The sequence below is a fragment of the Asterias amurensis genome, chromosome 11 (assembly GCF_032118995.1).
Source record: "Asterias amurensis chromosome 11, ASM3211899v1".
In the NCBI taxonomy this organism is placed as follows: domain Eukaryota; kingdom Metazoa; phylum Echinodermata; class Asteroidea; order Forcipulatida; family Asteriidae; genus Asterias; species Asterias amurensis.
The window spans coordinates 4,244,737-4,261,002 of record NC_092658.1 but is presented as its reverse complement, the minus strand read 5'-3'; the positions used below and the strand labels follow the sequence as shown (position 1 = coordinate 4,261,002).

General features: G+C 40.1%; 4 protein-coding genes across 4 annotated transcripts; 2 read left to right on the top strand and 2 right to left on the bottom strand.

The window, feature by feature from the left end:
* Positions 1 to 3,127: 3,127 nt before the first annotated feature.
* Positions 3,128 to 3,859, bottom strand: LOC139944129 (low affinity immunoglobulin epsilon Fc receptor-like). Its single transcript, XM_071941092.1, has one exon. It carries the CDS (start codon positions 3,857 to 3,859, stop codon positions 3,128 to 3,130), a length of 732 nt encoding a protein of 243 aa, XP_071797193.1.
* A 2,113-nt stretch (positions 3,860 to 5,972) lies between these two features.
* Positions 5,973 to 7,627, bottom strand: LOC139944128 (uncharacterized). Its single transcript, XM_071941091.1, has 2 exons — positions 7,565 to 7,627; positions 5,973 to 6,707 (listed from the first exon to the last, which is right to left on the bottom strand). Exons 1-2 carry the CDS (start codon positions 7,625 to 7,627, stop codon positions 5,973 to 5,975), a joined length of 798 nt encoding a protein of 265 aa, XP_071797192.1.
* A 1,381-nt stretch (positions 7,628 to 9,008) lies between these two features.
* LOC139944127 (C-type lectin domain family 4 member C-like) lies at positions 9,009 to 9,752 on the top strand. The gene has a single exon (XM_071941090.1). It carries the CDS (start codon positions 9,009 to 9,011, stop codon positions 9,750 to 9,752), a length of 744 nt encoding a protein of 247 aa, XP_071797191.1.
* Positions 9,753 to 14,573: 4,821 nt separating this feature from the next.
* Positions 14,574 to 15,305, top strand: LOC139944561 (C-type lectin domain family 4 member M-like). The gene has a single exon (XM_071941609.1). The coding sequence runs from the start codon at positions 14,574 to 14,576 to the stop codon at positions 15,303 to 15,305; it is 732 nt and encodes a 243-aa protein (XP_071797710.1).
* Positions 15,306 to 16,266: the final 961 nt, after the last annotated feature.

The following is a 16,266-nucleotide window of genomic DNA, read 5'->3' as shown; positions in this document are numbered from 1 at the left end:
ACATCTAAAAAACATGGTTTATAAACCATGAAAATTGAAGAATAAAAATCGTGGTTTACAAATCATGGTTTATAAACCATAACAAATGAACCATAAAATCATGGTTTGTGACAATGGTTTATAAACCATGAAAATCGAGACTTCTTAAAAACATGGTTTATAAACCATGAAAATCGAGACTTCTTAATAAACATGGTTTATAAACCATGAAAATTTACACATCTCAAATACTTTACTGGTATGTAAACCATAACAGGATTTGGCAACAGTTTCTATGGTTTACATCCAATTGCTGTAAACCATGGTAAAAACATGCCTTAAAAGTGTCAAACAATTAGTGGACAAACGGCGCCCCATAGTGTTATGACTCGGCTTTCTGTGCATGACCTTCGAGCAAACTTCACACTGCCTAATGTGTTGAGTCTGGGACAATAGTAGAACCACTCACTTTGCACAATAGCATTTAATAATTATGTTGTACGTTCAGAAGAGAGGATTATCGGTGCTAGCGAATCAATCTATTATGACAGAATGTGTAAACGCACTATAGGTCTATAATGCAAGACGAATTTCACCCAATTGCTCCCCTCTAAGCATTTTAAAGGTAGTAAGTGGTTCATAGATAGTTTTTATCCTCATGCTGTTCGTGCTTTTAATGACAACTATTTGTATATATAATTATATTTTTGTATTTTCTTCGTTATGTTCTTAAATGTAATGTTGTGATTGTTAAATCTGGAGAGCTCGAGCTACACTACCTTTTCCCGATGTTTTAGGTTTTAACTTTTTAACGTTGGCTGAATAAATAATTATCTTTCTAATTCAAACTACTAGCGGGATGCCGCGCTTCCATGCAAGATGAAGATAATTATAGTGTATACAGATGTTGCGAAATGTAATGTGGGGTGAGGGTGGTATTTGGTGGTGGTTGGGGGGGGGGCAGGGGTAATAATCATTTTGTAGAATTGGATTGTCGATTATTGGACTGTCTTTTGATAATATTGTCGAGCTTGCAAAAGATGTTGAGTTCGGCCGAATAAAAGTTAGACTTGACTCAAGTCCAAATCCCGTGCCACCGTCAGAAAACTATGGTTTTGTGATGCTCTGCATAGTCTCCCAACCACGCGGGACCACGATAGCTACATTTTGACTGCGGGCATGCTTAGGGACCTCTCGCACGAGAACGGGACTTGAATCAAGTCTAAACAGTAGTCTGTTTCCCTTACCCAGTTCTCTATGTGGTTCAACAACTACGGATAATGATAATACTTGTCTATGGTTTCAGGAGTTGAGTTTTAGTATTGGGGAAGGATTTAGCCTTATATACGTGACAATCATAGTATTTTGCATAATATGTTGGTTTTGGGGTATGTCAGTGTTGCTATGACAGATTTTACCCAACATTTTTTATTTAAAATTCAATACGTATTTTGATGGGGGTCGAGAAAGTTACAAGCTTTCATTTGAGCCATTGCTCGAAAAAGTCCGCCAATTATTTGTAGCAGTGAAATAAAGTGCTCAAAATTAGTTTATGTCGGGATCCCGATAATATATCACGTGACCAATTCTTATGTGTTTTATAAGAAACGTTTTAAATTGTTGTTATGGTTCCTGACCATTAAAAGTAAAAGTTCAAATTGTTTTCGTTAGGGCGGGTGATACTCTTTGAAATACCATTCACTAAAAAAGTCTTTAACAATACACTTGTTCTTTTGAATGAAGATATTATAATACTCAACAGTTTCATACGATTCTTTATTTTTGTCAATTTTTTTATTTTACTTCTCACAGTTAGATAATACAGAAAAATTAAACAGTTTTTTTCATCAAATTTATACCCAAGTTTTTTGCAATCATATAAATCACACATTAAATGTTTACAAAACAAGATTGTAATTAGTCAAATTTAATTTCACATTTTTTTGACATTTTCAATATGTAATGAGGTCATGAATCTCGTGAATGTTCATCACTGTTCTTCATGTCTTTTGTCAACCATGAACATTCATGAATATTAATCAAACATTCTTGTATTGGTAACTCAAGAAGCTTTTGCAGTAAAGTCAAGATTATAGTTTTAGATTGACTTTCGTCAGAATCCATGAAGTTCATGAAAGTCCACTAAATGTTCATGAATTGAATGGATGAACTTGGTTCATTAACTGCTGTGATGAACAGTTATGAACTGTTGATGAATGTTCATAAACTGATCATGAACGTTCTTGAAAACTCAAGTCACGAATTTTATCCTGCCTGAGAGGCCTCGAAATTTCACGGTTCCTTTTACTTGTGAACTAACACGGTCGGCCATTCTGTGGAGAGTCAAAAACTTGACTCAACAAAATGGCGGGCCGTGTTACTTCACGACGTAGAAGGAAAAATCATGCAATTTGGAGGTATATTGTGTGTGGATTGTTAAAATTATTCTACTTTTAAAAGATCTTTCTAACCATATATGCACTATAGTAAGACAAACGGTTTCAACGCATTTCATGGACCAACTTGCCCGACCCAATGTGCTTGTTTGTTGGTGTTTCGGGGCTATATTTTTGTTAACGTAGTTTGAGAACGAAGTACTGTCTCCATAAAATATTTGATTTGATAATGAAAGGCCTCAGCTGAGGTCTCGAATTGTACTTGAAGGCATGGGTTTGTGAGTTTCTTGTGTTAAAGGCACGAGACACCTGTTCACTTGGTTTATCTCAACATATGCATACAATAACAAACCAGTGAAATTTTGAACTCAATTAGTTGTCAAAGTTGCGAGAGAATAATGGAGGAAAACAAAAAATTATCGCTTTTAGATGCTCGAATTCGAGACCTTAGCTGAATAAATGAATATTAAAACAACAATTACAATAACAACACATATTGATTTCAAGCTACGACAATATTTACTGGGATTTTGTTGTTCACGCTATTTGTAGATAAAATTATCAAAGAAAGAGATAAAAAAAAGTCACACGTAAAAATTTCAGCGTAAGTTTCATACGTAATTACTTGCTGATATATATATCAAAAAAAATGTCACAGCATTTTCACACGAACGTCGAATTCATCCACGTTGGGCAAATTCGCAGCGGGTACCAACCGCATCTCTGGCCGCAGCAATCGCTAACGGACACCATTACAGTTCAAAGTAGACACAACCCTCAGTATCCTTAGAGTCGGTGTTATTGTCCTCCTCAATACTAGTGACGTTGTTGAGTTGACATTTCTTCTCTTTCTCGCTGCTCTGCCAAATATTAAAGGAGCGGCAACGAGGATCTGATGTACACGCCCAGCCACAAACAATCACACCCTCTACGGCCAGGTTGTCGATGACGTGATTGAGGGGGCAGTATTGAGAGACACGCCCATCGGGACCTAGCAGGGTGTGGTAGATTGGCACGATAGGGACCGGCATCTCACATGCAGCTATTTTTGTACTAATGTTACTGCATTTTGAGTTATCAGACCATCCACCAGAATATATCGTCATTCGGGCACAGTTCAGATCCATGTCGTTTCTCGGGCTGCCGTGGTTCCAGTTGGTGAATCTTGCAGGCTGACCCCCACACAGCCAAACTCCTTCTTGAGCAGCATCTGTGCAGCCGATCCACATACCGTCATTCCCTTTCACTGCCCACTCGTAAATGAATTGGTTTTCTTCTCTTGAGTCAGGCACTATGAGGTTGCTCCCTGGTCGCTTGCATGCCGCCTCAGCTTGCACCCAGTTCATCTTCTCGGGCAGTAAGATGTAACAAGACTGACGCCATTTTACCCAGCCATTTGGACAAGAAGAGAGGACAATAATGCTTTGCATTGCCATCAATATCAAGAGATGAAACAGAACGGTATTCAAGCCTCGAATCTTCATTGTACAGCAACAAGTATTCTGTCGATTATTAGAGTTATTTTGTGATGTGAAAACAAAGCTCGCTGCTCGAGTCGTTCTCTACCGTCTGATAGAACCAGTCACATTCAAATGCCTGACGATAATATTCTAGCATAGTCGTGTAACGAAAAACATAGTCTTCTCGAAACCATCGAGGTAGGAAATCGATAGACGCATTGCGGTTTTTAGTATAAAAATTTGCCTTTTCGATATGAAGAGATTTCATAAAGAAGGTAAAGACTGGTCTGAAAAGGTCGTGTTACTCATGTGCCAGCTATGTCTGATATCCTGACGTACACAAGGCATTTAACATGAAAGTGAGTATGGTGCTTTTTGGTACAGTCTCTGATAAACTGCGTGTTATTCATTGGCCTTCAGCTATGTCTGATATCATGACGTACATATACAATGCATTTAAAGGGAAGGTACACGTTTGGTAATTGTCAAAGACCAGTCTTCTCACTTGGTGTTTCCCATCATGTGAATTAAATAACAAGCCAGTGAAAATTTGGGCTCAATCGATCATCGAAGTTGTGAGAAAACGATGAAAGAAAAATCACCCTTGTTGGACGAATTTGTGTGCTTTCAGATAAGAATAAAAGACTTCTAGCTAGAAGGCTTTTATTATTTTAGTAAGAAATTACCTCTTTCTCAAAAACTACATTACTTCAGAGGGAGTCGTTTCCCACAATGTGTTATACTATCAACAGCTCTCCAATGCTTGTTACCAAGTCAGTTTTTAAGTTAATATTTGTTTTGAGTAATTACCAAACGTGACCCTTCCCTTTAACATGAAAGTGAGTCTGCTGCCTTTTTTGTACAGTCTGTACTAAACTGCGTGATTTTGTTTTCATTACACGTCAAAGCAATGTAGGTTGGAACCCAACAATGTTAAAAAGAAAACCAATACACGCGACTCGTACTTGGTTTTTCTAGACATGTAAAAATCCCCATACAATACGAAAGATCTATCTCTAATATCAACAACCATTGTCAGTGAATGAAAAAAATGAAATGCTTTCATCAGAATCAATTTAGTACTTCGGAATTTTTCAATGAAAGGAAAAATTAATATTACAACTAAATATGTATTCAGGTATTTCAATAAAACCATTTCGAGGTATGGTAGACACTACCATAGAGTATTTCAGGTATTTGAGATATTTCAATAAAACCATTTCAAGGTATGGTAGACACTATGCCATTTTTATTTTTATTTATTTATTTTAATTCTTCGGACAAGCAAAACAATAAAACAAGCACAGGCCGTCCAGGGAAGGGCAAAAGTTAAAAAAAACTCTCGTCAAAAAAGATGTGCCCTCCCAGACCTAGCTCATAAAAAATAAAAATTTATATGCCATAACACTATGTGTGAGTTAAAGTTGCATGACGTATACACCTAAACCAAACAGCTCACTTCTATGGTGTCAACCATACCTCAAAAACGCTTACTCAGACGCTAGTCTGGAATTAAATGAAATTATAATAATATCAGCCATGAGGCTTCTGATGCTTTGACTATTTGGTTAATAATCTGCCATGCAGCTTTGTGTCTTTTGTTCTGAAACTCCAGGGCCAAATTTCATTAAGCCTGTGTAAACACAAAAACCTGCTAAGCACATGAAAATCTTGCTTATAGTAAAACAGGTTACCAGCCAACATTCTATATAGTTTACATCATTGTAACTGGTGCCACACTCTTTTCATGCTGAGCAAAGAACTGTGTCAACTGTTTTTCTACCAAACAGCTTTATGAAACCCTATTTTTTTCGTCAAAGTTATCTCCAATGGTTTCTGATCCGATTCACCGAGAGCAGGATTAGCCCAGTGTACACGGATCGACCGGAGGGATTTCACCCGATGGGGCCTTCCTTTGAAGGTGTTATTCTCTAATAAAGTTGATTCATAATGTGTCTTACATCCACATAATGCTTCAGTTAGTCTGGATTTACTTTTAAACCATCAGGTTTATTCGAATTCCCGCAAGCGAACGCATAACTGTGGGGTGCTCCCTGTCGGTTCATGTCGGTCTTTGCCGGTGATTAGACTGCATTGAAGAAGTTACAAAAACAAGTGATTTGCTGATTTGAACAACTCAAAGTTCAAAGTAAACACAACCTTCGATGTCTTGGGAATCGGTCTGATCGTTCTCAAGACGAGTGACGTCATTGAGCTGACATTTCTTCTCTTTCATGCTGCTCTGCCAAACATTAAAGGAGCGGCAACGAGGATCTGATGTACACGCACAGCCACAAGCAATCACACCCTCTACGGCCAGGTTGTCGATGACGTGGTTGAGGGGGCAGTATTGAGAGACACGCCCATCGGGACCTAGCAGGGTGTGGTAAACTGGCATGGTAGGGGCCGGCATCTCACATACGACTGCTTTAGTTGCGGTGCCATTGCATTTTAAGTTATCAGACCAAGGTCCATTTTTCATCATTCGGGCACAGTTATAACGTGAGTCTTCCAGCGGGAAGTCTGTTTTCCAGTTGGTAAATCTTGCAGGCTGACCTCCGCACAACCAAACTCCCTCTTGAGCAGCATCTGTGCAGCCGATCCACAAACCTGCATTTTCTTCTGCGAACCAATTGAAGATGAAGTCGTTTTCTTCCCTTGAGTCAGGCACTATGAGGTTGCTCCCTAGTCGCTTGCATGTCGCCTCGGCTTGCATCCAGTTCATCTTCTCAGGCAGTAAGATGTAGCAAGACTGACGCCATATTACACAGCCAGTTGGGCAAGAGGAGAAGACGATTGTCATCAATATCAAGAGATGAAACAGAATGGTATTCAAGCTTCGAAGAAACATCACTATTCTCTCGTTAACAACCTAAAAAGGTTCCACTGTCGAACTACCAGTATTTTTGTTCTGCGTCGAAAGAGCTTCGTGTCTACTCTGAGCATTTATGACAATATTGAACTCTGTATTATTGCAATATTATCCAAATTATCCAGTTTGGAGGTTGTTTTTATTCACGTATACAAGGTAGGTCTAGTAAAATCAATCAAAAGATAGTTATTATTAAACCAATATTCCTCATATCGATTTAGGCAGTGTCATCTTCATCATGTGATATTGAGCGGTGGTCTTAAATGCCCTCGTTCTACATTGGCGTTTGCTATTTCAGGGTTTCTGACATTAGTAGGAAAATTAACGAGCCTGCGAGTCTGGTGTATTTGAATATCTATGTCCAATAAACTATGGAATTTTGTTTTGGTCACACACTTAAGCAATATTAATGGGAGCCCCAAAAAACGCAACATCAACAATTCCACTCACCGCAAGCTAACTTGGTTTATAACTATAAATCCCCAAGATACAGTTTTACTATGTTTCTATGAATAAAAATTACCTTAATTTCTGGAGAAACCTACATAATCATAGATTTCCAGTTCCCCTATTGCCCCAAAGCCGTAATAAAATGTATGTGGAAACTGTGTCTGATAACGCCCTCTCTTGAATAAATGTCTTTTAGCCCAAATTGTTTTATCGTATGTTTTATAGTAGACTGGGCCCCTGTCTTTATCCGCAAGGGTTAAGTACCTGCTACTCAGATCAAGTGATTCCATTTGATACAATGATACCAATGGATAAATGCAGTGACTAAAAGCTACCGTCTGGGTTTGTTTTGATTGGTATAAAGTCACCTCGGACGACCAATCAAAACACAGACGTGGAAAGCTTACTTTCGGTCGTCTGCATGCTGTGTCCACGTATGTGTGTAATGTATCCAGTACGTGCATGTGCATGTACTTGCATGTAATGTTGGTGTAGAATTTGACTGCGTATCTCCATGGAGGAAGAAGGTATCTCTATGGGTGTGTTCGTTTAGCTTTACTGGGTCGACCCCGGTGTGTGGTAGGTTTTTTTTCCAGGACGAACGTGGGTAATTATAAGCACACGTTCGTCCTGGGAAAAAAAAAACCTATCACACACTGGGGTCGACCCAGGGAAGCTAAACGAACGCACCCTATGTGAAATGAATGTAGGTCAAAGGTGAATGTACACGCAGCCTGGGCCCAATTCCATGGCCCTGCTTACCACCGAATTCTGCGCTTACGATAACAATTCCCCGCTTACTTGCAAGTGCCGAATTTCTGCGCTAGTCTTGTAAGCGTAGAGTGCCTATAATTTATAACGTGGAGTACGCACGGGCAGACGCCAACATTTGCCGATAACCCGTGAAACAGGCTTGCAGAAAGCACAGAATTCCCTGCTTCCGTAAGCACCGATTCTGTGCTTACGGTAAGCAAAGCCATGAAATTGGGCCCTGGATGGACGGTCTCTGGTGTTAACTGATTCACGAGCCTCGAAGTGTGACGTCAGATATACAGGCTAGTTTTATAGCTGCTAGTATAAGGATGATTATAGCCGTCTCACAATTAAGTTATATTAATATTAACATCTGGGCCCAATTTCATAGAGCTGCTAAGCACACAAAAAATGCTTTGCATGAAATGTCTTCCTTTTAAAAACGGGATTAGCAACCAAATTTCCACGTGATTTTCAGGATAAGCAAACAACAGCTTAATACCAGTAACAAGAAATATACAATCAATTGAATTTTTGTTGGTAATCCTGTCTGTATCAAGGAAGAAATTTCATGCTAAGCAAACTTGTGTGCTTAGCAGCTCTATGAAATTGGGCCCTGTTCACACACTATACGTTGTTTTCAACGACAATGCCCCTTTAATGGTGACATATCGCATGGGTTTTCAAATTCCCTCGTTGTTGTTGTTGCCTTCCAATGCCCTTTGCAGTTACTACCGTTTGACTGTTAGCTATACACATGCGTCACCAGGAAATAAAGATTGAACAATAGCTAAAATCGGTTTGCTTAATTTGCGTAATTTGCAATTGTTTGTAATTACAAAAAAAAACAGTTTGGCCTTTGAAATTGCTACCGTTTGACTGCTGGCTAAGATACTGAATAAAAAAGGTAAATTTGCAATTGTTTGCTAATTGCAAAAAAAAATCCGAAAAAAAATCAGAAATTGTCAATTGTGACGACGGCAACAGAATTCTCAGTTCATTTTGCACACTATCCTTTGGTAGCGAGCACGGTGTTTTGGCGAGGGTAATAGTACATCTGCATTGTGTGGTAACCCATGTGTTTTGCTGTGCAGCAAGATGGTGTTTTTATTTTTTCAAAGCATGAATACCATTCTGTTTCATCTCTTGATATTGATGACAATTCAAAGCATTGTTATCGTCCTCTCCTCTTGTCCAACTGGCTGGGTAAAATGGCGTCAGTCTTGCTACATCTTACTCCCTGAGAAGATGAACTGGGTGCAAGCTGAGGCGGCATGCAAGCGACTAGGGAGCAACCATATAGTGCCTGATTCGAAAGAAGAAAACGACTTCATCTTTGAATGGGCAGTGAATGGGAAGGGAGGTCTATGGATCGGCTGCACAGATGCTGCTCAAGAAGGAGTTTGGCTATGTGGAGGTCAGCCTGCAAGATTCACAAACTGGAAAAACGACAACCCAAGAAACGACATGAACTTGAACTGTGCCCGAATGACAGTTCAAGCATCTGGAGTTTGGTCTGATTACATAAGTTGCAAGAATGGCGTCCATAGGTTTGCTGCGTGTGAGATGCCGGTCCCTATCGTGCCAATCTACCACACCCTGCTAGGTCCCGATGGGCGTGTCTTTCAATACTGCCCTCTCAATCACGTCATCGACAACCTTGCCGCAGAGGGTGTGATTGCTTGTGGCTGGGCGTGTACATCAGATCCTCGTTGCCGCTCCTTTAATATTTGGCAGAGAAGCGAGAAAGAGAAGAAATGTCAGCTCAATGACGTCACCCGTCTTGAGAATAATCAGACCGATTCCCATGACATCGAAGGTTGTGTTTACTTTGAACTTTAAGCGTCTAACCGTTTATACCGACCCAAAAGTACCTGTTGATTCCTAAAGTCACCTGGAAATATATATTTTTTTTCTTCAATTATTAGAGTATATGTTCCTGAACAATAAAATGTGTTGAGTAATTGTTTTAAACGATTTATATGCTTTAAAAAAAGTTGTGTGGGGTGACTCCGCCTACCCATTTTGTGACGTCAATCGAGGCAGACTTTGCCTCGATCTAACATCGAACACACGTACGTGCAAGTACATTCAAGTCCTAGTCGTGAGTTTGTACGTTTCGAAAAAGTTTTTTTTTTTTTTTCATTTTTCCGGCAATGTCGACCTGGTGTATTGCTGCTTGATGCAGCAAAACAACTAAAGCTGGGGTCAGTTTGCAATATGGTCCGGTCCGACGTCTTTTCCAGCGCTGTGCAGCAAACACTCCGAGCCGTCGTGCTGCGAGAATCCGGTCGAATACACTACACAATTTGACATGAAGAGAAAAGTTCTTTTCTAAAACATGACGCCATCCTAACAATTTTTCCATCTAGTGGGGAAGTGGAAGAAGGTACCAGAAAGACGTAACGAACCTAAAGGAGCATTTGCCTAACGTGAAATAAATCAGGTATTGTTTCAACTTTAAGGGTATGTTTTTAACTTGCGCCAAGCGTCACTATCTTGTGCTGGCACTGAACATGCGATTCATCGCGCCTCGATTGACGTCGCGATCAGCGCCCTCTCGAGTAAATAACATGGAAACTAATTTGTTATAAACCTTAAGTTAATTTATTGTTTTACTCATATTCCACTCATCAAAACACATATTTTTTAGTGACAAAAGCTTTATTTTGACAAAATTCCACTTCCAGGTGACTTTAAACCGCAGATGTTAACAAAAATCGATGGATTCTTAATAGCAATTAACGTCACGAAGGGCCATTTTGGCTCGGGTTGATGTTTCGTAAAGAGACGGCCGCCATCTTCTTTCTTGTACAAATTACAGGAACCATCAGATAGTTAGGTAAACAAAGGCAGTTGACACTATTGGCCATTACTCAAATCAATTATTAGCATAAAACCTTACTTGGTAATGAGTAATGGGGAGAGGTTGATAGTATAAAACATTGTGAGAAACGGCTCCCTCTGAAGTGACGTAGTTTTCGAGATAGAAGTAATTTTACACGAATTTGATTCCGAGACCTCAGAATTAGATTTTGAGGTCTCGAAATTAAGCATCTTAAAGCACACAACTTTCGTGTGACAAGGTTTTTTCTCTTCATTATTATCTCGCAACTTCGTCGACAAATTGAGCTCAAATTTCCCAAGTTTGTTATCGTATGCATAAAATATGTCGAGATACATCAAGTGAGAAGAACCTTAAGTGTATATTCGCTTGAAATACACCCGTTTAACTAGAGTCAACAGTAAATAATACAAGGCGATATACAGGTTTTATGAAGAGAAAACTTTATAATCACAAGTCGATATTTTTTTGTGAAGTAGATTCTTCTCGCAACATTATTGTTTTGCACCCTTACTGCTATGTAGAAACTACTCAATCTTATTGTAGGAGCGCAATCGTGTTAGGTCCTTAATACATTTGACATAAATTATTGAATTGTTTCATTTATTCTTCAAATTGCAGAAAATTGGCAAAAGCAACTGCAATGCGCCCTCGTGTGTGTGTGATTGGACAGTCCACACACATGCGTCTTGTGACGTAATATTCTTGACCAATTTTCACAAATTATTGACGCCAATCCCGAGCACTAAGTACAATTAAACTTTATATCTAGATGATAATGACAATGCACATTTTTGTTCTAAAACGCCTCCTATTATCAAACTCGTTGCGTTTAACATAACATAATTTTTTTTTTTTTTTTTTTTTTTTGGGGGGGGGGCAATCAACCTTACTCACAGCGAAGTGCTGAATATTGCGAATGACGCGGCTACAACGTGTTCGTATGGTGGCCCTGAAGGGACATCGCATATCGCAAACGTGTGCGCATACGTATGCAATGTCGTAAAACAATTCGCAAATATGTGCGCACACGAATGCAATGTCGTGAAACAATTCGCGAATATGTGCGCACACGTATGCAATGTCGTAAAACAATTCGCAAATATGTGCGCACACGTATGCAATGTCGTGAAACAATTGGCGAATATGTGCGCACACGTATGCAATGTCGTGAAACAATTCGCGAATATGTGCGCACATTTCTGCGAATATTATTTGCGATGTCGTGAGTTTTATTGCATACCGTGTTGCATACCTTTGAATAAAATGTCTAATGATCTGGGGGGTTTCTTTCCAACAGTGAGATAAGCGGTAGTCATTGCAGCAGTAGTCTTTGTTGTGAGGCAAGCGAGGCGTGTGGTCGTCCTTGGCCTGGTGCCAAGTTCCTGGGTATACACATGCTTTACAGAGGGAGCCTGCTGTAGCGCCACAGTACTCCCTAGATCGGTAACAAATTATCCACAACTATGACATCATCCTAATGGTATGCAACATGGTATGCAATAAAATTCACGACATTGCAAAACAAATCGCACTCGTGTGCGCACATATTCACGATTTGGTTCACGAAATTGCATAAGTGTGCGCACATATTCACGATTTGGTTCACGAGATTGCATACGTGTGCGCACATATTCGCGATTTGTTTCACGACATTGCATACGTGTGCGCACATATTCGCGAATTGTTTCACGATATTGTATACGTGTGCGCATATTCGCGATTTGTTTCACGACATTGCATACGTGTGCGCACACGTTTGCGTTATGCGATGTCCCTTCGGGGCCACCATATGTTCGAGAAGCTGGCATGCAAGGGTGCCTTTGGCTGCCGGCCACATCAACCCATTATGACCACGAAGCATAGCCAAAGATCGAAAGTGTTTGATTTTTCCCGAGGGGGGAAAACCGAATGTTCTGGATAACCCTCATGGCACAGCAGAGAACCACCTCACAACTCAACTCACATTGGCCCTGTCCGAGAACCGAACCGGGGTCACCTTGGTAAGAGGAGAGCCAACAAGCCAACAAGCCAACCATGTCACCCAAACAATCGGCAAATAATGTTTTGCTAGTGCAGAGCGGAGCTGTGTACTGAGAGAGTTGCGACACGAAGGTGAAACAAAAAACTGCAGTTTTTTTTTTGTCACGTGATGGCTGGACGCCATGTTGTCTCCCAACCCAATGGGCTGACTACTCCGCGTTCGTCCGTGCGTTTCTTGGGGAATAAAATGGCTTCTGAATCGCAAATTGTAATAACTCTCGTGCTTTCGTGCAGGGATACCAAGTGCGCCCTCAAAGTTTTTTTGGACTCCGTTTTCTAAAAATTACATGTTTTCTTGAGTTTCAAGTTCGGTGATCCCCGGACCTTTCTATTTTCCCTCCGGGGATCACCTCGGGAGTCGTAGTTTTAACCATAGCACTCTAAGCAGTCAATATGTTTTATACTAGCCAGACGTGTTTTGAACTCTAATCTCCGTGTTGTTATTTCATTAAAGGAACACGTTGCCTTGGATCGGACGAGTTGGTCTATAAAAAGCGTTTGTAACCGTTTTTTATAAAATGCATATGGTTGGAAAGATGTTTTAAAAGTAGAATACAATGATCCACACAAATTTGCCTCAAAACTGCACGGTTTTCCTTTTACGTTGCGAACTAACACGGTTGGCCATTTATGGGAGTTTGTCGACGAGGTAAAAGGAAAACCGTACAATTTCGAAGCATGTTTGTGTGGATCATTGTATTCTACTTTTACAACATCTCTTTACCCATATGCATTTTATTACAAACGGTCACAAACGCTTTTCAAAGACCAACTCGACCGATCCAAGGCAACGTGTTCCTTTAACAATATAATTTGAAAGTGCTGTGTTATTGTAATTATGTGTTTAGAAATAATAAAAAAAGTTCCATTGATTTTACATTTTGATAGAATTTGATGAATGCTTTTCCGCTTTCATTAGTTCCTGCTGAACGCCCCCCCCCCCATGACGGGAACCGATCCTAGACTACACAGTGAACGTATTCTTAGTGTTATATTCATTCGCATAAAATATAAGCCTCATTACTCTGACTTTTAGAGGTCTCGATTTTGTCGCTAGCTGCGCAACTTTACTCACTGATTTCAACAAATCATTCCCGTGGCTCAAATAAAACCCTAGAAATAATCACAAAATCGGTTAATTAATTCCCCAATAGTGTTGCTTCTTGTCCATTTAAGAACAGTCCGACGTCATCGTGGCAATATTGAGGCCGAAGTAGGCGTACTGTGATGTGCGAAGCCAAGCTCGCACGATCCTTTGTTGGTGGCTATTATGGATAGATAGTTGGATCCATAGTTAATATCCCCTGTTGTGATCATGCTATTGTAGATACAGATCCTTGAAAATGTCAGGTACAAGAGGTTTTCCGGTTGCCCGTATAGCTAATTTTACGAACAATGTGAAGGTCTTATGCTAACAACAGTCCCAAGGGTATCTCCAATAAATAAGTGTATGCTACAAATTTAATAAAGAACCAATAACTGAGCTGGTCGAACGGATACCGGGGCCTTTGTCATTACGGTTTGGTAATAAAGTGTTTTTTATAAGTAAGTTACGTGCCATAAGCTCCAAGTAACTCGTCAGTTTAGGATAGCAACAACTAAGCTTGTCTACGAAGGGTCTGTATGGTGTGGTGTCGTATGTAAACAAACCGAGCTTGTCTATTTTGACCATTTTGTGACGAAGGGCCTATGGTGTGGTGTCGTATGTCATTTTAAATTCAGTAGGAAGACCGTGTTTATAAGTGACAAGACCCGAGTTGATGAGCAGCAAGATAATGTTGTTTCTTCAAAGCATGAATACCATTCTGTTTCATCTCTTGATATTGATGGCAATGCAAAGCATTGTTATCGTCCTCTCCTCTTGCCCAACTGGCTGGGTAAAATGGCGTCAGTCTTGCTACATCTTACTCCCCGATAAGATGAACTGGATGCAAGCCGAGGCGGCATGCAATCGCCCAGGGAGCAACCTCATAGTGCCTGATTCAAAAGAAGAAAACGACTTCATCTTCAAATGGGCAGTGAAAGGGAATGGCGGTATGTTGATCGGCTGCACAGATGCTGCTCAAGAAGGAGTTTGGCTGTGCGGAGGTCAGCCTGCAAGATTCACCAACTGGAAAACAGAATTCCCGCAAAACAACTCACGTTACAACTGTGCCCGAATGGTAACAAATGGACTTTGGTCCGATAACTTAAAATGCAATGGCACCGCAACTAAAACAGTCGTATGTGAGATGCCGGTCCCTATCGTGCCAATCTACCACACCCTGCTAGGTCCCAATGGGCGTGTCTCTCAATACTGCCCCCTCAATCACGTCATCGACAACCTGGCCGTAGAGGGTGTGATTGCTTGTGGCTGGGCGTGTACATCAGATCCTCGTTGCCGCTCCTTTAATGTTTGGCAGAGCAGCGAGAAAGAGAAGAAATGTCAGCTCAATGACGTCACTCGACTTGAGAATGATCAGACCGATTCCCATGACGTCGAAGGTTGTGTCTACTTTAGCCTTTGAGTATTTAAATCAGCAAATCATATCTTTTGGAAACTTCTGCTTTGTTGTTGTTCGATGCAGTCTAGTCACCGGCCAAAACCGACATGAACCGACGCTCAGTAGTGCGTTCGATTGCGGCAGTTCTAAACAAACTTGACGGTTTACAAGTAAATCCAGACTAACCGAAGCATTATGTTAATGTAAGCGACGTAATGAATCAATTTCATGAGACAAACATCTTCAAATTAATGAAGGCCCCATCGGCTGATTACCACTCCGGTCGATCCGTGTGAACTGGAACAATCCTGCTCTGGATGAATCGGATCAGCAAACCATACTGACTATGTGATCAGTATTGCACAGTTTTTTATAAAGCTGTTTAGCAGAAAAAAAGCTTGAAACATTGTTTTGCTTAGGACAAAACGAGTGGAGCACCAGTCGCAATAATGAGAACTTTATGGAATATTGGCAGTTTGGGTACTTTTTGTAACACAAAACACAATGTCCACAGATTTACATTAAACTTACACAGTTTGATGAAAATGATAGTAGAAAGCTTTCCTGAAAATATTACTTGCTGAGGTGCTGTAGTTTTTGAGAAATGAGTGAAACAATGTCATGAAAATACGTTTTTACATGCTAAAATAATTTTCGTCTCATGATCACTGAGACGAAACTTATTTTCTTGACATTTTTTACTCATTTCTCAAAAACTACAGCACCGAGGCAAGTTATATTTTTCGAGAAGCTTTCTATTATCATTATCTTCAAACAGTGTAAGTTTAATGTAAATCTGTGGACATTGTGTTTTTTGTCCTACAAAAAGTACATAGACCCTTTAAAGACGCTGGACACTATTGGTATATGTCAAAGACAAGTCTTCTCACTTGATGTATCTCAACATATGCATAAAATAACAAACCTGTGAACATTTGAGCTCAATCGGTCATCGAAGTTGTGAGATATTAATCAAAGAAAAAAC